At 28.9% G+C, this 22,337-nt stretch overlaps 2 protein-coding genes across 6 annotated transcripts in view; one reads left to right on the top strand and one right to left on the bottom strand.

Moving 5' to 3' along the window:
• Shrm (shroom) overlaps window positions 1–14,285 on the top strand; it is a 124,495-nt gene extending 110,210 nt beyond the window's left edge. For both annotated transcript variants that reach the window (XM_074244650.1, XM_074244651.1), the window contains exons 8-13: window positions 3,959–4,671; window positions 5,744–6,661; window positions 7,767–7,914; window positions 11,465–11,693; window positions 11,797–12,063; window positions 12,898–14,285. In XM_074244650.1, the coding sequence (XP_074100751.1) occupies window positions 3,959–4,671; window positions 5,744–6,661; window positions 7,767–7,914; window positions 11,465–11,693; window positions 11,797–12,063; window positions 12,898–13,149 (2,527 nt within the window). In that variant the 3' untranslated portion in view covers window positions 13,150–14,285. The remainder of the gene's footprint in view (window positions 1–3,958; window positions 4,672–5,743; window positions 6,662–7,766; window positions 7,915–11,464; window positions 11,694–11,796; window positions 12,064–12,897) is intronic.
• Window positions 3,821–21,873, bottom strand: LOC141528551 (uncharacterized). 4 transcript variants are annotated; one of them, XM_074244657.1, is made up of 6 exons: window positions 21,558–21,873; window positions 19,304–20,089; window positions 15,517–18,066; window positions 7,590–7,901; window positions 6,725–6,948; window positions 3,821–4,124 (listed from the first exon to the last, which is right to left on the bottom strand). In XM_074244657.1, exons 1-3 carry the CDS (start codon window positions 21,625–21,627, stop codon window positions 17,423–17,425), a joined length of 1,500 nt encoding a protein of 499 aa, XP_074100758.1. In that variant the 5' UTR covers window positions 21,628–21,873; the 3' UTR covers window positions 3,821–4,124; window positions 6,725–6,948; window positions 7,590–7,901; window positions 15,517–17,422. The 4 variants fall into 4 exon arrangements, 3 of the variants coding, with proteins under 3 accessions (XP_074100758.1, XP_074100756.1, XP_074100757.1); XM_074244655.1 differs by having other exon boundaries at window positions 6,725–7,901; XM_074244656.1 differs by having other exon boundaries at window positions 6,775–7,901.
• Between the last annotated feature and the right edge of the window lie 464 nt (window positions 21,874–22,337).

Raw genomic sequence — 22,337 nt, 5'->3', positions numbered from 1 at the left:
TAGAATATTTAACATTTCAACGCGAGTTACTTTATCATTCCACATAAATTGTGTTGAATTAACACTAAGTTTGTGTAAAAAAAGCAATCAACACAAATTTTTGTGTTGAATTTGAGAAAAAAATTTTTTACTGTCTATTACACCACTAAAATTTGTTTTTAGTTAGTTATTTGTCAAGATATTGTGGTCGCGTACATGCACATGTACAAGGTGAACAAATACAGGTGGACATCATATAGCACAGTAGTCACGATGTCTCTTGATAGCAGACAGGCTTAATAAAGAGATTAAAATTCCATCAGAACATTAATATTAACTCGAGATCGATCGTTGTCTTCTATTTTCAGTGTTAAGGTATATATATGATATGATAAGTTGAACCGCGTTTTATATGCTGTCTAACAAAGAACCACATACATTTACACATCAATACTTATAGAATTAAAGTTCAATAGAATTAAAGACGTGTGGCGTGCGTACTCAGTAATTCTTAGCGACGATATTTGCGACTTTAGCTCCATCGAAACAGTACACAAGGAAGTCCGTACGTGACTCGAATAGATTTTTCAGAAATTAATTCGCCGATCTTATATATTATTATATGTTTAGTGTCTATAAGACTGCTCATATCACTGGAGACTTAAAATGTGTAGAGAAGAGACTTGGACGATACCAAAAACTTTGTTCTTACAAATATACACATATACAGTGGTTGCTTTAACCAGTACAATTTCACACTACACCGCCTGTGCGTGATCTGAATTAAATAATTGTTTTTTGTCAGGTTCTCATTGTGTAAATCGATATTCTTGACGGTATGTCTTCTCTGTCCTCTGTAAATTTTGTATGTGTTAAGTATCATGTGGGTAGAAGTGAGCTCGATGCCCGATAACTTTTGTATTGATGCTTCCAGAGCTTTGTTCGATGCAATATATTGTGAAGTATAGCACAAGTACAGTATAAGCTATAAGTTTACTGTGGTGAATTAAATTTATTTTAATGCCAAAACATTGTGGAGTCGATCGATCAATGCCACTCGATTAATCAAACGTCACATCAACGATCACCGACTGCATTGTTTGTTGCTGAGAACAAAGCTATCAATATCAATTCACACAAGCTCGTAAATCCTTCGACAACACTTTCCTTGATCTCAAAAAGGTTATATCATTTTAAAATCATCACACCGCTTATTGCTTGTGTTTGTTTTGTAATAATTATTGCGGCTGTTGTTGTTATTTGTTTTATCAATCCACGAGTTATCATGGAGAATTTATGAGCTTTGTTTTTAAGGAATTGTGATGATAAGTTTTGATGAATTTATGACTTTGTTTCAGTTTAAAAATTTGTCGATTGATAGATTTTTATTGCACGGGTGATTTTATTTGAAATTTGCGAAAAAAACTGTGATGCATTAGTTAAATAGTTAATAGAAATTTGAAATTTATCGATGGAGTAAAAAATCAGTTAAAAGAAATTGAAAATTCATAAAGTTTTATATCAAGAAAAAGAGTAAAAAAGTATGAATAAACAAAAAATTAACTTGAATCAAGTAAATAAATTTGAAGAACTTTTTTTGATTTAAATAGAAAAATTCTTAAACTAAGAAATTGTTCTTGGTTTAAGTAAATTTTTCTTGATTAAAATTAATTTTTTTTCAGCGCATAAAAAAAAATTTTTTTACTAAATTTCGAAAATTATTTCAAAAATATATTAAAAAAAAAATTTTAGAGTAGTAGTACGCTCTCTCAATTTGAGAAATCGTAATCAATATGAATTAAAACCATGTTATTTTAAAACACGCTTGTCGTTAGTCTTAAATCATTTGTGTTGGTTTTAAAAATTTGAAGCCTTCGTTCGATAAATAAATTAGATATTTTTTCTTTCCAAAAATCAATTTTTTTTTTTTATGGAAAATATTTTTAGTGAGTAATTTGTAAAGATCAAATAATTTTGATTCTGCTAAAAATACACCTGATTAATTTTCAATATGCATAAATTTAACTGAATATTGTATTTGGAAAAAAATTACAATCGGTTCAATATTTTGCTTTCAATAGCTATAGTAAGGTAAAAAAATAATTTAATATTCTTACAGTTCAAATTAAATCACTATTCAAATTATAAAAAAAATGAAATAAATATTTTTAATCTATAAGCCTCTCATTTAAAATTAATTACATTTTTCCATGTCTCACCTTAAATTAAGCAATTGGTATTCAAACAAAATTTTTTCACTACCTAATTTAAGAATGCCCTGAAGCTATTTCTTAAAAAACAATTAAATCTATTTATTGCGTTTCACACCAATAAGTTTCGCAATTCTTATTGATAAAATTGAAATCTGTACCCACGTAAAAAGCATAAAATATTATTAATTATCAGGTGATTGAATCGGTAGTTAATTGAATATAAAAAAATTACATGTAATATGTAACACATTATACATAATAATAAAAAAAGTAAGAAAGGCTGATCGTGATAACGTAAATATTTAACGGCGCGTTAATGACTTATGTAATAATATATAATTGACTTGTAGGATTTCAGGATTATTTTTATTGCTCTGTATCGACTTTTGTTCACTGTTATTTGTTGTTATTTATTGTATTAGTTAGTCAATCATTACTCAAGTGCAAAGTCATCCAGTAGTGATCGAAGCTCTTGTAACTGTGCTAGATAGATTTAAACTTTAAACTTTAGCATCGGACTGTAAATTATATAAACTGTCCTTGCATTGTATCTTCGAAACAAGAATTATTGTTACTCTACATTCTATCCAGTTCTTTTAGATGCCGACCACGATATTCGTATGACGTCTCCTTTCACCGCGGTCATATAAGGGCATTCCAGGCAAAATGAGATACCGTTTTAGTGGAAAAAAACCGAGTTATTGCCTTCGAAAATTTTTATTTTTCATGCTAATTTTGTGGCAAAAAACTATTGATAGCAAGTGTTTCATTTTAAATTTGTAGCAATTATTATAAATTAGGAAAAAGTTCTTCTCGTTTTTTAGATAAAATTAAATTCAAAAGCTTTAATAAATATTTTTTAAATAATAACTATAAAAAAATCAACGAAAAATTTTGAATTCGAATTTCATTCATTAACTAAAAAAAATCTGGAACTAAGAAGATTCTAAAGAATTTCGTTTTTTAATTCAAAGAGTTACATTGATAGAAGGATTTTTTTTTATTTAAAAAATCATTTCTTAGTATTTAAAAAATACAAAGAAATCTTAAATGTTAAGAAATCCTTCTATCAGGGTATGAATTTAAAAGTGATGAATATATCAATAATTGATGCATCGTTATGTCATAATACGAAGTTAGCGGTCAGCTGTCAATTTTCAAAATTTTTTTAACATATTAATTGTAATAAAAAAATGTTCCTAAAAATTTTCACTTGAAATTTTTGTTAATTTTCACATGTGAAACTTTTTAATTAATTTTTTTTTTAATAATTTAATTGCTGTAAAATTCCAAAAAAATTTTTAATATCTGTCAACGTCAGTGTTATGTTATGTCACTAAATAAATCTGTTAATTTAGTGACACAGTATAAAATTTTGCGCCATTGCATCAAAAAATTCTGTATTAAATATTTAACATTTCTCTGTGTGTATTTAACACAAATTTTTTTCTAACGAAATGACGCAAAATTGTTTACTGAATAGGTTGTCAATATTTGGTGTATCCGTCGAAATAAATTATTAAATTTGACCAACTACTATCAAAACTCATGAAGTTTGTAATTAAGAGACTAAATATTACATTTAAAAAAATTTTTAAATAGATGTATAATAAAGTGTTAATAATTGGTGCTTTTACCTTATTTTTATTTATTTTTTTCGTTATACATTTAAATCATGACTTTTATAAGAAAGTCATTGGAGAGAAATTGAAAATTGAAGTACTAAATAAAACTAATAACAATAAATATTATTATCATATTTTCAGAAGCCAATCAAAGGCATCATACTTGGCATACAAACGTGAACGCGGAGCTCCTGACAGCGAAGGAAGTTACAAGCGAACAATGTCACCGACCGCGCGGCTGGAAGACTGGCCACCGCCTCGGGACCGGGATGATCCAGTTTTGCTACGGGTTACGCCGCACCATCCGCTGCACAACAACAATCATATCAACAATAACAATAACAATAACAATAATAATAATAATAATAACAATAGTAATAATAATAATAATAATAATAATAATAATAATAATAATAATAATACCAATAACTCAAGTCACAATGACTTGCCAAAGTCTCACAGCGTCGACGCTCTTCATCACCGCATCGAAGAGCGCACGAACGCCCACTCGGTCGAGGTAATGGGTAAGCTGTCTCATGAACTCAGTAAAAAGCTGCAGGCTAGCGACACGCGACCCAGATCGGAAAGCAACAACAACATCCTTAACAACAATAACCATAACAACATCAATAACAATCACAATAATAATAACCACGATAATAATAGTAATAACAATAACAATAATAGTAATAATAATAACAATATCAAGAGGGACCTTAAGGAGCGCGTGTCGCCGCAGAGTGTTCAAGTTTTGAATGACAGAAACCGACAGCTTGAACGAGAGCGTCGTCTGCTTGCTGCAAACTATGAAGCTATTGAAGATTCTGAATTACTCAATTGTGAGACTAAAAATGGTAATTTTATATTATTTTTTTTTTTAAGTAACCAACTGTGTCTTTGAATGAATTTATTTTTTTATTAAAAATTATTTATATTATAATTTTTTTTGCAATTTGATTATTTTAAAAAAAAGATAAATAAAATGAAGAAAAAATTTTATGATTACGTTTTACGATAAAATCGGTTTCTTTTAGTGAAATTTAGTGTCATTGCAAAGGTCTTGATTTGAATTTGTACCTTTCCGAGGTTTCGTATCATTATCACCGATAATTTATTATGACAAGTATTTAGGCTGCATTCGAAAATCCTCTATCTCTAGATTTTCAACATTAAATAAAAATTATTGTTTTTCAAGCTAGAGTTCCGGGAGTCAAGACTTTTTTTCAAAAATTTTCTCCTCTTTAAGGATCTTTTTGCCAATTTTTGATATCACCAATAGTTATTGAGTTATTTACGAAAAACTGAGATTTTTTATTTTGGTTGTATTATTTGTTAGAAACAAATTGAAATTTTCATCTAAAAAATAAAAAAACTCGAAAATTATTTTTCAATTTAATTCTGCATCGAATGCGTGATTGTTCATATTTTTATCACAATTTCTAAGATTTTTATTAGCAAATTTACACAGAGTTCTCACAAAAATTTCTGTTACTATGTAACATGGTAATGGTTTTCATTCTACGTAGTAATAAGTTATATTCTTTTCTCTCCGTGCATCTAATAAAAAATTTCGCGGTCAGAACAATTTTGCATTGGTTAACATCAATGTATTTCATTTGAAATAGGTCACTTATTAAAAAAAAAAAAAATTTATTAAATGTTTTAACTGATAAAAATAATGTCAACGCGTAATTGGAAATAACTCGAAGCTAAAATACTAAGACATTATTGCAATGCATTTATCAATATTATATCCTGAAAAGTTGTTATTATTAAAAAATAGAGATCTTTGAATTTTTTTCGTAAAAACTTTCTAAAAATAAATAAGAAATATCAAGTGTCAATTAAAAAATTTTGAAAAACTTAATTTAATAGAAAATTATATCAAAAATTTTTTGTTTTTAAAATAATCGTTTTATTTTATAGGAATAGAAGATTTTTACCGTGAAAGAAGCGCCACAATCGAAATGACATCAAAAAACGTCGAATTACTAAACCGTAGAAATATTTTACCCGAAAAGCGGCACTCTACAACGGGAACTACCACCAATTTAGACCACGAGAATTCTCTATCTTCAACATCGACATCAACCTCGACATCATCTTCGCCATTTGCGGACAAATCTCCACCCACTACGTCCCCGAGGTTCGCAAAAATGCACAAAAACGAAGAAGTGCAATTGCGATCTCGCGGAGCAGTTCCCAGAAGATCCGGCAGTTGTTCAAGTTCCAGTTCATCAAGATCTTCCTTGGAACAAGGCCTCACACATTCAAGGTCATCTCCCGCTAAAATTTACTCAAACAATCTCCAAAATCGCGAGCATCGGAAATCGCTTCCCGAGCTGGAAAACGTAAAGGAAAGCTACCCGGCTCCACGAAGTAAAGTGTCGAGTCCCGCGCAAACTGAGAGTTCCTGGATGAAGTTAGGCGCCAGTCAAACAGACACTTTGTTTACCAGCCGATTACGCCGCTCGCCATCTTCTGGCTCCAGGTCTTCCTCGTTATCAAGCGCGTCCAAGATATCTAGCTCTTCCTCTTCCTTGTCACCGAGATACTCTCCGATCGAAGGAAAAAGCTCCTCACCCTGCGTCTCTCCGCAACCTGGAATCGAGGGTCTCACTCTGATGCAGAGGACAGAAGTAATTCTCCGCGTCAATACCACGACGATGGACGTCGCCTCCCAAACCGAAGCATTGGATGAAGAGGAACCCGCGAAAGAGGTTACAGAGAATACGCTTATTGCTGAACCAAGAAGAAAACTGCCTGAAGAAATAGAGTGCGAAAAACTAAGCCGCGATTTAGCCAGTCAGTTGGGGCCAAATGACAAACTTGTTACAATTCTAGGTTTGCATTTATTTATTTTGGAATTAATTCATTTAACACTAACAGAAAAACTGGTTATCTTACTTGGAAATTTTTTTCTTGGTTTGTTAAGTCTTGGATTAAGATATTTGTACCTCTGGTCGATAACTATTGTGATTTGATTAGTGATGTGAGCCTGACCGTCACGTCAGGGTCACAGGACTGTCTGTTGACCGCTTCATAAATGACGGACCGTCACAATTATGGCGACATCTCCTGACTTTTGCGTAAAGCGCTAACTATACCACATTCAAGTCACTCGTACAGGCCTAAATCAAGCAATGTTAATGATTCTTATTTTTTATTCATAAAATTTTCATTTAAATGTCTAATTCAATAGTTAAATTTCTAAGTTGCAAAAATTTTTTTTTTCAAAAAACCGTCAGGAATTATCTAGCTAGATGTGACTGACCAAAACTCGAAATGACGGACATTTCACATCACTAGATTTGATTCAAAAATTTGTTATCACCAAATGATAAAATCAAATTCTTTATGTAATCTTCAAATTTTCCGAATTTATTTTGACACATTTAAAAAAAAATTGTCTTTTATCGAAAGTTACCTTGGTGCCCGTACTACCTTAAAAAAACATGAAATATTTACTTTAAAAAATTCAAAAAAATATTTAAACTTTTTCTTGATGATACATTTTATTCTTGGCTGATTTAATTAAATAAAATTTATAAAATTATAACGTTAATTTTTTTTTCAATTTCATAAAATGTAATCTCTTAAATAAACAAAAAATCAAAACACAGATTCTGAATAAGAAAATAAAGTAAATAAAAAATTCTTAACGAAGCTTAACGGTCAGTGCGTAGGCTAAAAACCTACTAGCAAAGTGCATCGGCCTTTTAATTTAATAAAGTCTAACACGATCTACTAAATAAAACGCTTATTTTATTACATTATATCAAGTTATATTATGTTTCATTTAATTCTGTTGAATGCATTAAGGAATTCTTAAAGCCTTCTGGTTCGTCGAGCACTAACGATCTCTTGAGCCAGTTCAAGTTCTGTATGTGTAGTTATAATTACAATTACTAATAAATACTTGTACTAATACTTGGGTGACACATTTTAGTGCCAATACCGGAGCTGAAGAAGCCGACGGATTACATGTCGGGTCTCTTCAGGGTTGAGACAACGTTGCAGCCGCGTCCAAGACGCTTGGTGTCAATCGAGCCATCTTTAATTTCCACTGCCACAGAGAACGGATCTGAAGATAGAAAGTAAGTTTTATTTGTACTATATATTGTGATTTATTAACTGTAGCACGTGTTGTTGCGTGACGTGGAACCACGTGGAACAGAGTTCACCACGGTCAACTTTTGTTTTTTTCCTGGATAGGTAGTAGGTATTAGTTTCACTAGCATAGTTTTAATTCGTCTTCTTTAAAGTTACTACCGGATCTACCGTTAAGTTTATTTAATTCTAAAAAGTTTTCAATTTTTAGATAAAGTTTTATCAATTCATTCAATTTTCTTTTATTTATAATACTGGATGTTATTGAAGCAATTGATTTTTTTAATTTTAAATGCAAAAATTCATTGAAAATAAATAAATTCAAAATTTTTTTAATTAAAAAAATATTTATTGATGTCAAAATAATATTAAATTTAATGAAAAATTTATTTGAAAACAATTCAATAGTTTTTTGTCTTAAAAAATATGAATTTTTTAAATGATATCATTTTTTCTCACTGAAAAAAAATGTTAAGAATTCATAAAAAATTTTTTTCTATCGCAGAAAATTGCTAATTTAATTTTTATCAAAGAAAAAACTTTAATTATTTCTTTGATGTAATTATAAAAATTTAACAAAATTTTTTTGTTAATAAAAAATATTTTAATTAAAAAGAAACAATTTAATAATTTTAAATTTAAAATACAAATGTAATTAACAACAGTATATTATTTCAAAAATTTCTAGTTTTTAAAAAATAAGTTGAATTTTACCCAAAACTTTGGTCATTTTTGGCCTGCCAAAATTCGATTTTTAATCAGATAAAAAAACTGGAGGGTCATTGTATAGAGAACTATATATAGAACATGCCGAAAAAAATTTGGTAGTGATTGGATCATTTGTCTCCATGTAATTACTCCAGGAAATTCGAAAAATGCTGTTTCGAGAAAAACGCGTTTAAAGATAAAATGATTTTATTTTAACTGCCGAGCGGCTACTCTTTAAATGGCTGTATTTCAAAAACTATTTGAAGTATGGATTTAAAATTTTAGTATGTAATTTTTAAAGGTATATCCTATCGAAATATGAAAAAAAAAATCGATTTTTTTTTTTTTTACACTACACAGCAAAAAATTTTGCGCCAATGCATCAAAAATTTTTGTTAAAGATTTGTATGTTAAATATTTAACACTTTTTTGTATTAATTTAACACAAAATTTTTCCACTGTGTAGTTGTGCCCCTTAATAATGAAGTCACTTTCTTGAAAAAATTAAAAAAAAAAAAAACAAAAATTTTACCTTCTAAAAGTCAATTTTACTACACAAAAATTCGCAAGTTATATAAAAATCAATAAAAATAATCGAGGTTAAAAGTAAAACTATAAACAATGATTAATGTCATCGACTAATAGACCTGACCCACCAATACATTTAAAAAACCAATAGAATTGAATTATCTAACCCAGAACTATTAAAAAACCCGGGAACAGACAATTAAACGAAACTCTTAATTATTGACTAGGACTACAAATATCAATTTATCCCGTAGTAATAGTGCAAATGAAAAGAAAAAACGATAAATTTCAACACAATGTACTAAGGATTAATCGTCATCGTGACTAAAAGTTAAAAACAAAGTGTCCATTTCTCTCGAGTACAGGACTTTAAACTTACATTATCTCGGTGGGTTCCCTGATCACGCGTGCTCGATAACTCTCCTCACTGCGGCCGCTTACTCAAGGAGAGAGAAAGTGTACGGACCACCTAGAGAATTGCGCAACCATCACCATAAATGATATTGTCAACTTACACTGTACTCCATACTGTACATAACATTCTTATATTATTATTCTAGTCTTCAGTTAACAGTTTGTAGCTTGCAGTCTACAGTCTGCAGTGCGCAAAAGTATCCACCCGGTGAATAAAAATAAAAAATTAAAAATTAAAACAATACTTAGATAACACTCTAGTTGTCTTTATCAACAAGTTAATCCTAATCAATCAATTTTATAACGCCTTCTAAACACGGTTTATCGATTAATACCGAGATAAAAGACCAATAGCAATAACAATAAATATAAAAGTGATTAAGAGTAATATGGAGTTTGTAATTGAGTGTAACATCATTCTACACCATCCATGTATGCTAAAGTATCACGTGTTATGATTCGTCAGTGTTTAATGTTTAGAACATGATAAATTATTTTACATCCTCTTTGCTTGTCACTTCCTTGTGTCTGTCTCTCTCGTCCTTACACTAAATTTATTTCACCCACTATTTAACAGTTTAAATAAACTTGTGTATGTACATACTATATGCCATTATCTACCTTATAATAATGCATATTGATTCACTGATGTCGATGATTCATCACCGGTGACGTAATCTTCTGTCAATATATTTTTTAAAACAAGATTTTATCTTTATCTATTAAATATAAGTGATCATACGTGTGTGTACCTACACAAACTTATACATACATACATTAATATGAGGGTGTTTTAAAAAAAAATTTTTTTCTTCCAAAGTTTTAAAAATTTTTGTTTTTTTTTTTTTTACATTCGATCAAAATAAAATTTTTAACAAAAAATTTATCATTATTAAAATATACTTGAATTTTAAGTGGGAAATAAAGACTCAATTTCTTGTGGACTATTTTTTAATTAATCGGCAACATTTACAATAAAATTTTTGTAAAGTAATTTTTTATTTATCCTTTTAAAATTGTATTCTGGATGTATTGTTCTGCCAGTTGGGGCATTTTAAGATTTGTATTGATGACAATTGTGGAGTAATTTTAAATTTTGAGCCTGAAAGAATTCAGGAATTACTGACGGAAACGTTGGCGATGAAATAAAAAAAAATTCACAAGAAATTGAGTCCTTATTTTCCACTAAGAATTAAAGAATTGAAAAGACAAAGACATATATACATCATGGATTATTGAAATATTTTAATTTTTTAAATTTATTTGTTAAAGAAATTTTCAATAGTATAATTTCGATGTTATTTTTTAAAACATATTAATCTCTTATTTTTAATCAGATAATTTGTGAATTTTATTTAGTGTGATGTAAGGTAAAAGACACAGTTATTGACACTTGCAATTTTATTTTAATAAAGAAAAAACAAATTAACTCTAATAAATTAATAAATTATAAATTTTAAGAAAATTGGTTTTTCGAAAACATTTAATTTTTTAATTAGAATAAAATTGCAAGGATCAAACAACTAAGTCAGTTTCAATAATTGGGTCTTTTAGCTTGTCAATAATCATGTTTTTAATGTAAAAAAACAAAAAAGAAAAGAAAATTTATTTAATTAATTGAAACTGTCTTAATAATTTAATTTGTTTAAATTTTACATAAAAAAATTAATGAATATTAATAAATATAACTTGATATTTTGATCAAAATTGTTTTGACCTCTTTCTTCTGTCAAATTTGATAAATTCACTTGTTTGAAAGTTTTGATAAAAAATAATGACATTTATTACTTTTACTTGTATTTAATATTTAAACCGTAAAAAATTATTCATAAGCTCGCAAAATCCATTTAAATTGCTTCGATAATTGATTTCTATAATTTATTTCAGAAACGAGATGCCATCGACACCAAACAACGGTACTAATAATACAACTTCTACTAATAATAACAATAATACCGAGCCGAGTAGTCCGGTATCACCGACTTCAACATATCTGATGACTTCCGAAGGCAAAGCGAGGTTTCTAACTCAATATTCTCAAGATATTGGAGATGTCAAGGTTACTAACGGTGATACGCCTTCAAATTCTGATAGTGATGATTTGAAGCAAAAGAAGGTACAATAATATTTTTTGTTATTGCTTACTTTTTTTTTTTTTTTCCTTTTTTTTTATAAAATATAAGAATGAATTTTAAAGTTATTGCGTTTGGATTTTACAGGAGGAATTGGTGATGAGGCTGGACAGAAAAGTGGTGGTGCTGAAAGCCGAACAAGAAGCTGTAAGAGAAGAAGGCGAAATGAATGAAACCCTAGGGGCTAAAATAGCGTCGCTAGTTGCAGCAGTCGCTCAATCTGCAGAGGCTTCTAAATACAAGCTGCATGTCGAAGAAGTTGGAATGATTACTAATCTTCTTGTCGTATTAAGTGGAAGACTCGCGAGGGCGGAAAATGCTCTCCATGGAATGCCGGCTAATCATTCTGAGAGAGTAAGTTTTGTAGAGGTGTTAAAAGTTTTTTAAATGAAGAAATTAATTTACTACCAAAAAATTCTAACACAAATTATTTAAGTAGGAAATTAGTGATCGTTTTAATAGGAAATTAATTCTCTAGTTATTTAAAAAGTTACATTCTGACTGAATATGAAATAATAATTTTTATCAATTAAAACTTAACTGAATTGAAAAATTTTTAAATTGTAATTTAGTAGATATTGAACAACAAAAAATGATGAACAGTTAATGCAATGTTAATTTCTTTGAATTTGTTAACTTGCTGTATTACATTTTTGTATGATAATTTATTGAAATTATGCGAAATTTTAAAGATTTGCAATGTAAATTTGTTGAAATTGTATCGATTACGCTAATTTCTTACCAACTTTTTATCAATAACTAAAAACTACACGTTGCTAGTGAACAAAATTTTTTAAAAAGAAAATTTACGTCAATTATTACCATTAAATTTTTCTCTACGCCGTATTTCGTACGATAATCCAAGAAAACATATTTATTTTTAAGATTAATATCTAAGTAAAATATAGAATCGTTATCTTTATTAGTTTTGAAAAAAAGTTAACTTTAAAAAATAAATATCACTATCAGTAATCCGTGGTCAAAGTTTATATACTTAGCTCAATAAATAATTTCATTTCACTGAAAAAAAATCGTCTAGTACTAGCATAATTTTAACTTGAAAAAAACACTTTTTTTATTCAGTCATTTGAAGTTAAAAAATTTTCTCTCAAAATAGAAGCTAAAATTTTTATAAAATTTTTTTTAAAAGAAATAATTAATTAATTTTTTTTTTCTTTCTCAATTTAGAAAATTTTGGAAGCCAAACGAGATCAACTACTGGAACAATTACACGATGCAAAAGTCCTGAAAATTAACATCGATAAACGCAGCGTGAACGTATCAGCAATTTTATCCAAATATTTAAACAACGAGGAATTCGCGGACTATCAGCATTTCATCACCATGAAAACCAAACTGATAATGGACGGGCGAGAAATTCAAGACAAAGTTAAGCTCGGCGAAGAGCAACTCGCTGCTTTGAAAGAAGCTATTGGCTAGTGATAACTTTCGTCCTTAAAACTTAATAAAAAATAAAATAAACGCTGTGACCGTGCTGACATCAAGACGATTAAAACCGTAGACTCTATTGTATTTTAATACTTTTTAAATACTACTATTATTAATATTAATATAAACAATTATTATTACTATTGAATATATAATAATATAACGTAGACTTATAATTAACTACATAATGTAATGAAAATACGTCGACGAGATCGTGTTTTTTGCTTACAAGATTTCTATCGAGAATTTATTTGTCTCTCGTGGGATCTTGAGTGCCTAGTCCTTGATAAATTCGCGTCATCTCTCACTTTGTTAGTAATTCTTTTCTATTACTACAACTATTTCTTCTCTATTACTCCGGTCAAGTATCAGTCTTGCATAATCATTTTATCCGGGTAAATAATATAATCAGATAAATAAAATAACTTGATTTTATCGATCAAAATTTTTTAATTTGAAGATATTTTTTATTGTAAAAATAATTGTATAATTGAAAGTAATTTAAGTGCAATATTTGCAAAAATATTTGGGGTGAAATTGTATATTTTTTTAAATTTTTAAGTAAAGAAAGCAATTAATCAATAATTGACAATTAAAATTAATAAATATTTGAATAAATTGCGTAGCTGTGTGCGATTGCTGATTATGTGATCGCGAGAATAGGTCGGGCTTTGTGTAAAAAGTCTTGTTATTTGGTGCCTTTCTTATATACAATGTGATATAAGCATAATATAATAAGGATACAAGTTTAAATATATATTAATTAATTATTATTATTATTATTATTATTATTATTATAAAGTAAACGTAATATAAAATATGGTTAAGATAAAAGATGGACCCTATTCAAAATACTGTAGTACTGGAAGTAATAAATTAATTAATTGATTAATTAACTAAGTAGATGATATGGCAATTAATTGTAAATATTGAAATTAAATACATTAATTAATACGAGCCATTTTTCACTCATTATGTTACATGATCTGGAAAGATCGGATGATTTATAATTAATTATTAAGAATATACACTCGAAATCATGTTTTATTTTTATGTTAATTCTCTGTTCTACCAGAGGATAATTTGCTTGTGATTTTTATTAAATAAATTTAAAATCATGTGCTGTACATTTTTTATGACATTACTCACGATTATTATCACTTTTGTCCATTAATTTAATATATTAAAAATTAATTTTTTTTTGAAGTGACAATAATCATGATACAACGTTATTTTATTTATGAATCCTTTTAACTCCTTACTATATTTCGAGTTTTTTTTTTTTTTTTTTGTATTAAACAAACATTTCTTTATTTTTTTTTTTTTAATCATTTGTCAACATAGAATTTTTTTCCATAAAATTAAAAAAATTTAATTGCGGTCCTAGACTTTTAAAAGACACTAGAAATTTAAATTGCGCGCTTCGCGCGCCTTGATTTTTTAGCCATTAAGGAATCGAGGAACATATTTTTGCGATAATTCGATACTTAGTTAACTTTACACTTATTTTTATTTCACGAATAACTTCAAGACTTTCATCCTCTAAATTAAAATACATGATGAAAGTCTTGAAGTTAGTCATAGGTCGAAATTCTCAAAAACGGGCCACGATTCATTATTGGTTAAAATTTAGGCGCGCGAGCAGCGCGCTATTTAAATTTATAGTGTATTTTAATTTAGAGGATTGAGAAGTAATGTTTTTTTTTTTTTTTTTTTTTTTTTTTTTTTTTTTAAATTAAGGTCTTGTGGTAAATAGAATTATTACCGACCGCGAAACAAGCAAATAATGTTAGTGATGCTGACATCTATATGTTGATATCAGCATTATGAAGTTTGATGAATTACCAACTGTTAGCTTAAAAGAAGAAACTGCAATTTAAAGGGCTGAGGTGAAACATGAAATTTTCGTTATAAAGAAATTATGAATTTACAGTTAGAATCTTTGAGTGTTCTTAGTTTCTAAAGCAAAATTTTATTTATTTATATTTCACAAGTCACGGCAGTCACATAGTGATTGCAAGGTTGCTATTAAAAATTATATATATATATATATATATATATATATATATATATATTCTAATGAATAAAAAAAGTAATTATAATTTTTTAAAATTTTTATTTAATAATAATTGACAAGATTGTGTATGACTTGTAGAAAATATTAGGAAAAAATTATCTATAACATTTTTTTTTTCCACGTAAGGCACTTTTTTCAAAAGCTTAAATTCTATGAATAAATCATTAAAACTAATTATCACTAGTTTAATATGTTGAATATGTACACATAAAACTACGTTTCTCTTATAATATAGTAAACTAAAAAAAATCAAATATACATAACGTAGGAATGCTACTTACAATGTGTCCTTATAACAAATCCATTGACTAGGATAGGCACAAGTTTCCTTAATATTACCAAAACAATCAATTAATTAATTTTAATTACTTAGCCTAATATTTGTCTGTTCCTTAAATGAATAAATAAAATAAACTACCTAAACTTTATAACATCATTCCGCGCACGCCATAGATCTGCTCGTAGCCCAACCGATAGTCTTATAATATATTTTTAGAACAATACAGTCGCGAGAGATGAATCCGTTGCTGCGAAATGGTTTCGACTAGAAAAACACTCGAAAAATATTTATTTAACATCCTCGTAGATGAAAAAGTACAATATTTTATATTAATCCGTCAGCTGCCTCGAAGAGCATACGCTAAGTACAATTACGTAACAACATAACGAATTTCATATCAATTAATTTTTTTTTACAATTATAATTATTATTTTTCACTCAAATTATCAATACGCAGATACACACTAAATGAATTTAACTTTAATTTTTAATTAAAAATATTGTCTATATGGTCCCTAATTAGGAAGTTGCGTGGAATTTGTAACGTAGAGAAGATATAATTAAATGTCTTTACTGTTTTATAATTAAAAAAAAAATCTCTACGTACATGGAATATATACTTTAAAAAATTCATTTATCCACGGAAAAAAGTAAACTGTAAAATTCACTCGGATTCCGGTTAATTTTTATAGTTTCAAACAGTAAAGCCGACATCAGGGTGGCAAAAATATAAATATTTTAGAACTTAAGGACGTTCCAAGAAAAAACCATTTTCCTAAAATTTTTTTAAAATTTTGAGTACCTATACTTATAAGTATCCTCTATCCGAAGGAATTTTTTTAAATAGTCCTTACGGCACTAAATTTTGAAATATTAGCATTTAAAATTTGTATATTTCACATACAAACCCTATGCTGACCGACGTTCAAGTGAACGTTTTATTTAATATCTATTTAAGATTTGAAACAGTGAAAATTCTACTCTTAAAATATATTTTTTATCAATCCAAGCAAGTCAATAATTATAGTTTGATTTTTAGCGTTGCGTTTAAAATTTACCATTTTACTTTGCAAATATTGACGTTGCTTACATTAAAAATTTAGTAACGGTATTTTGTACTTTTTACATATCATGCGATCATTTTTTTAGGTCCCAAATGAAAAATATCAAAGTCAAAATTCTTAATTAGGATAAAAGACCCCATTAGTGGCGAAAACCTCATTACTAACATTTTCTTTGATTTTGGTACTTATTCAATAAATGAAATCACTAATTGCAATAATGAATATATTATTTCTAATTTTAAAGACCTTGAGATCAAAAAAATTTTTAATTTTTATTCCAAGTAGGACATTTTTTCATTGAAAGAAAAAGTGCCAATAATCGGGTCTTTTACCTTATTATACTTTAACATTTTCGATATTCACATAGCGAATATTACTATTTGAAATAATTAAATAAAAAATCAGGTTGATCAGACCACAAACGCAATGTTGACAATTATTTAACACTTTATTACAACGTTTCGTCGGACATCCCGACTTCTTCAGGCAATCGACGAAAGGTTGCAATAAAGTGTGAAATAATTGTCAACATAGCGTTTGTGGTTTGATCAACCTGATTTTTTATTAAATTAATTCCTTTTGGACCTGATTTAAACAATGATGGATGTTTGAAATAATATTTTCTTCCATGTAAAGAATAAATTGTAGCATTTAAATGATAATTATTAAAATCGTGATTTTACTGTTTGAAATAGTAATTTTTAGCAGTTGATCATTACTTTTTACAAATCGACTATTATTTAATACAGTTTACTTTTTTCTGTGTCCATACATGCATCCATACATTCCGAAATAATAACTTAAAATCAATAAACCGAAAATAAATAAAAGTACTGGCTGATATTAAGCAATAGCGAGATTTAAAGTTACTGCCGGTCGTGAAAACGCAGACGGTCTAGTAGGATCCGAAAAATCAAACGGTGCATTTTTAGCGTTACGACCGGGAACATGTTCAGGATTTTGTGAAATTACCGAGGTTCGAATTACCATCCGAGACAAATACTCGCTATCACTTGCTCCAATTTTCGCCGTTTTTTCTTCCGGAATTGCGGAAAGAGCCAAAGAAACGGGAGACTGGCTTTTGGTATGTCTAATTATTGTTGATATAGGTTCTCGTGCAAATCCTGGTCGAGGCACAATGACACTTGTCGGCGAAGAAGTGATACCTGGTGGTCTAGTCGGCGCACTAGCTGAAGACGGAGGAGAAGATGATGGAGATATTGATGGAGATGATGAAGATGATAATGGTGTTGTTGAAGGTGATAACGGAGATGGTTCACTAGCGGGTTCCTTCTTGTCCGCGCGATGATGAGCTCGCATACAAGACGATTCTTCGTGTTTATAAAGATAAGACTTGAGGGCGAATGCTTTGCCACATCTTCCGCAGATGTGTGGCTTCGTGTTTGAATGAGTCTGCACGTGGGCACGGAGATTTGACTTGTCAGCAAATGCTTTATTACAGATGGTACACTTGAAGGGTTTCTCACCTAAAATTAATTATTCAATTAATCTTTATACTTATTTTACGCACGAGTAATTTGTAATTTGTCAAGATTTTAATTGTCTAATAAATTAAATTTATTTAGTCAAAAATTTGACCTCAAATTTTTAAGTATTAAAATATTCCAATCCTACAATATTCATGACGTTAAAGTTAATAGCTATTTGACCATTTTTTAATTTTTTTTTTTAACAAAAAAATTTCTTTTGAAAAAATTCAATTTTTAATTTTTATTTTTATTTTATTTGTAAAGAAACGCCTTCGGCAATTTACAACAATATGATTACATTTTTAGGTGTAGAATGTTTAGTATTACTGATTTTATACAATACATAGCATCTGCAAAGAGAAGATATAAATAAGAATTTTAACAAATTAAAAAAGATTTTTAAATTTAAAAAAAAAAAAAAGGAAAAATTTATAAATAAATTTGAAGGAAAAAAAAAATATTTTTTTGCCATAATTTATTTGTTAAAAAAATTTTTAAGATGATCAAATATCTGCTAAATTAATTTTCATCAATATTCAAACAAAAAAATAAAAATTTTGGAAAATCCAAAATTGCACGCCTCATAATCTTTTTTTCACAATAAAATTGATGAAAATAAAATATAAAAAGCAAAATAATAAAAAACGGAAAACTGTGCAATGATTTAGTGGCGCCATAACTCTAACGTGATGAAAAAAAATACTATTATAAAATTTATAGATAGATATACAAAAAAATCCACAGTCATATATTAGTTTTTTATAAATCATAATTTAACAACAGTGAGTTGAACGCTCATATTAATTGAGAGAATCCGTCATGTGACACTACACAAAAAAAAAAAAAAAAAAAAAAAAAAACAAATTTCTTGCGCCAAGAAAATTTTAAGGAAAACAAAAGTTATTTTGGAGCAAGAAGAAATTTTCTTGACTCAAGAAATTTATCTTGTCTCAAGAAACTTTGATTTCATTCAAGAAATTTTCAATCTTTCTTGATATTTTCTTGAGCCAAGAAAATTTACACTCCAGTCAAGAATTTTTTTTTTTTTTTTCAGTGTAGGAGGGTGGTACTAGGATCTCTTTTAAAATTTCATCATTTTGAATCTCAATTCCTACTTTGAAATTTATTCATCTAATTTTATTGGCCTATTTTTCGAAAATACTTGTGAATAATTTTTTTTTTTGTCTAATTCTTGGCACAAAATTATACTCGCAAAATAATATTAAAAATTTACCTGTGTGAGTCCTGATGTGTCCTTGCAGAAGCCACGGCCGTGAAAAACATTTTCCACAATAATGACACTTGCATCCTTGATTATGTGTTCTAACATGCATGCTGAAAGCCGGCATGCTGACGTAAACTTTATCGCAGTGCGGGCACCTTCGAGCCTTCTTGTCACCAAGTGACCGATGAGTCTGTCGATGTCGCGCCAAGTTTGACGAAGTTGAATATTTTTTACCACAATCCGGACACTCGTGATCTTCGTTGTCATCCGTTTTAGAAGTATCCGAATGGCCCGATGAAATTCTCCTCGCTGGCAAGTTAATCGGCGACAGAGATTGATTAATTGGCAGTGACAAATTTTTGGACTCGTCCAAGTGAGACAAGCGAGCCTTGGTCTTGTCTTGGAGGATTTCTCGCTCTGTTTCAATCCTTTCAAAAAATAGTCTCGTTCTCTCATGCAGACTCAGCTCGTTTTCAGATCTGTGATTGTGATTGTGATTGAGATTATGATGGAAATTTATATGATGCAACGATTCTGGGGGTGATGAGCGGTAGACATGAAGTTTCTCGACACCTGGTGTCCAGCGTGGTGACAATGACCGGTGATAAATCACATTATTTGGATGAATCAGTGTTCCTGCTGCCGCAGCAAGACTAACCTCTGCCAGTTTTGTCAAATTGTACAATTCTTCAGGACATTCTGAAGATGTCTCGCTTCCACAATCGCTTACTCCGTCAGATGTCGGCTGATTTGAACCGTAGTCTGGAATTCTTACGCCTCTTTCTGGACTATAGTCTACAAAAAAAAATAATTTTAGTATTTGACGAATATTTAACAATAAAAAAAAAAAAAAAATTACTGATGCCAAAAAGGCACATCATTTTTTTTAATTGTAATTAATTAGTAGCCTTAAAAAAAAAATTATAACACCGGTAAAAATAATAACTCATTTTATTTAAGAAGAATATGGATTTGAATTTAAAAAAAACCAAAATAACAGTAACATTCTATTCGAAGAAAAATGTATTTGACTCAATTACAAAATTTTCATTTCTATTGACCCAATAATCATGTCTTCACTGATAAGGTGTAATGAATTATGTTTAATTGTACAAATTACAAAATCATATCAGATTAAAGTATTTTTTCAAAGTTTTTATTTACAAGGAATATCTCCACAGAAAAAAAAAATTTCTTGAATCAAGTAAATAATTTTGAAGAATTTTATCTTCTTGGTTTGAGTAGAAAAATTCTTAAACCAAGAAAATTTAGGTTTAAGTAAATTTTACTTAATTCAAGAAATTTTTATCTTGATTCAAGACACTGAAACTCTTCAAAATTATTTTTTTGGTTCAAGAATTTTTCTCTTAATTCAAGTTAACTTTTTTTCAGTGTATTTATTATTTTTTACTTTCAGAAGCAAAAGATTATGATAATGAAGACGGCATCGGAGTAGCGCCTAGCTAAATTGATATTTTAGTTTCTTCTTTATGAAAATAAAGTTAGCCGACATTTCTAAATTTTTAGAAATTTTTTATTGAAAAAATTTCAATTAAACAATTAAAAAAAAAATTTCATCTGTAAAAAACTTGAAAAACTATAAGTGCAATTTTTTAGAAATATCTTTTTAGTTTTAATTTAATTAATAAAAAAAATCAAAAATTTTCAGACGTCTGCTGACTTCAGTGTAATTTCTTCTTTAATCAAATACATATTCTCTTCAAATAAAATGAATAAAAGAGTTATTATTTTTACCAGTGTTTTAACTTTTTTTTTTTTTTAAGACTTTTTTATAATTAATTATGATTAAAAAAAATGATACGCCCTTTTGGCTTTAGAATTTTTTTGTCTTAGAACTAAAAGGGCGTATACAAAAAAATTTTTTTCATTCACTTTTCTTACAGATCTAAATGTTATTAACATTTTTAGATAAGTTGGAGTAAAAAAAATTTTTTTTGGCTTGGAAGAGCCAAAAGGGCGTAGATGTTGAGATGCGCCCTTTTGACATTAATAACGCGAAATGATAGCTAGCATGAAAATTCATCATAATGTGCAATGGCTGTTCTGCTTTTGGAAAGAACAAAAATAGAGCAGAAAACTCGTATTTCGAAGCTCAGATTAGAGCGAAAAGATTGACGCATTCCATATATAATAGCACTTTGCGTGGTTTATCGTTATAAATTTAAATCATTCATCAGTAAGCTGATAAATTTATAAATAAATACAAAATATACTATAAATAGTGTCTGATCTGATAACCAACCTCTTCCGACGTCTTCAAATCCTTCTGTGCCGTTGTAACGTCTATGAGTAATTAAAAAAGCTCGAGGCATTTTATTTCTTCTTTTGTATTATTTTACAAGTAAAATAGTTTAAATAATTGGTTAAAAATAACCAATAATAATAATAATAATAATAATAAAAACAATAACAACAACACAGCACTTGACACTCAGCTCATCACAATAAACAACAGCATAAAATCACTGGATGTAAATGAAAAAAAAATGGACTGATTATGAAAAATAATAATTAAGCGAAGAATATTGCTTATCAGTATTGGTGTGAACTTAAGCACATTGGCGATAGATACAGTTGTCTCGCGAGCTTGGGACGTAATAGTTGGCCCGGCAGAGATTCGGGGCTACATATAGGAGCCAGATCTCCCTCGTGCCCGCTCCCCACTTTTCTTCAGCTGCTACCACGCGCCTTGGGAGCTTTGAGAGAAGAGTACAGAAGCATCAAAGCATGTGCTACAGTCCCCCGAATACGAATACGAAAACGAAAACGAAAAGACCCTCTCTTTGCTCACCATCACATGCTTTCATCCTCTCTTTACCCACATGCTTTTATTCTTGTACGTTCTCCTCCCTCGGTCCTCTTACTCACTCTTGCACTCTTTTATCGGAACATAAGTTCAAATGTGTTGGATCTCCACTGTTTGGCGCTACCACGGGACCTATGTCTTCTCTAGAATCTTCGTGGTGGCTGACGCTGACATTCTCTACAGTATATATCTTTCTTCTTTTGATATATAGATCAT

Source organism: Cotesia typhae, unplaced genomic scaffold (genome assembly GCF_013202065.1).
Source record: "Cotesia typhae breed Kobodo isofemale line unplaced genomic scaffold, CoteBio_Ctyphae contig_44, whole genome shotgun sequence".
In the NCBI taxonomy this organism is placed as follows: domain Eukaryota; kingdom Metazoa; phylum Arthropoda; class Insecta; order Hymenoptera; family Braconidae; genus Cotesia; species Cotesia typhae.
Note: the sequence above shows the minus strand (reverse complement) of the source record. Positions and strands in the feature narration are given on the sequence as shown.

Coding starts and splice junctions, on each gene's coding strand:
- LOC141528551 (XM_074244655.1), bottom strand. CDS start 21,627: ATGCCTCGAGCTTTTTTAATTACTCATAGACGTTACAACGGCACAGAA. Junction 20,090..21,557: donor ATTTGAAGACGTCGGAAGAG/GTTGGTTATCAG, acceptor TTTTTTTTGTAG/ACTATAGTCCAGAAAGAGGC. Junction 18,067..19,303: donor ACACATCAGGACTCACACAG/GTAAATTTTTAA, acceptor AATTAATTTTAG/GTGAGAAACCCTTCAAGTGT.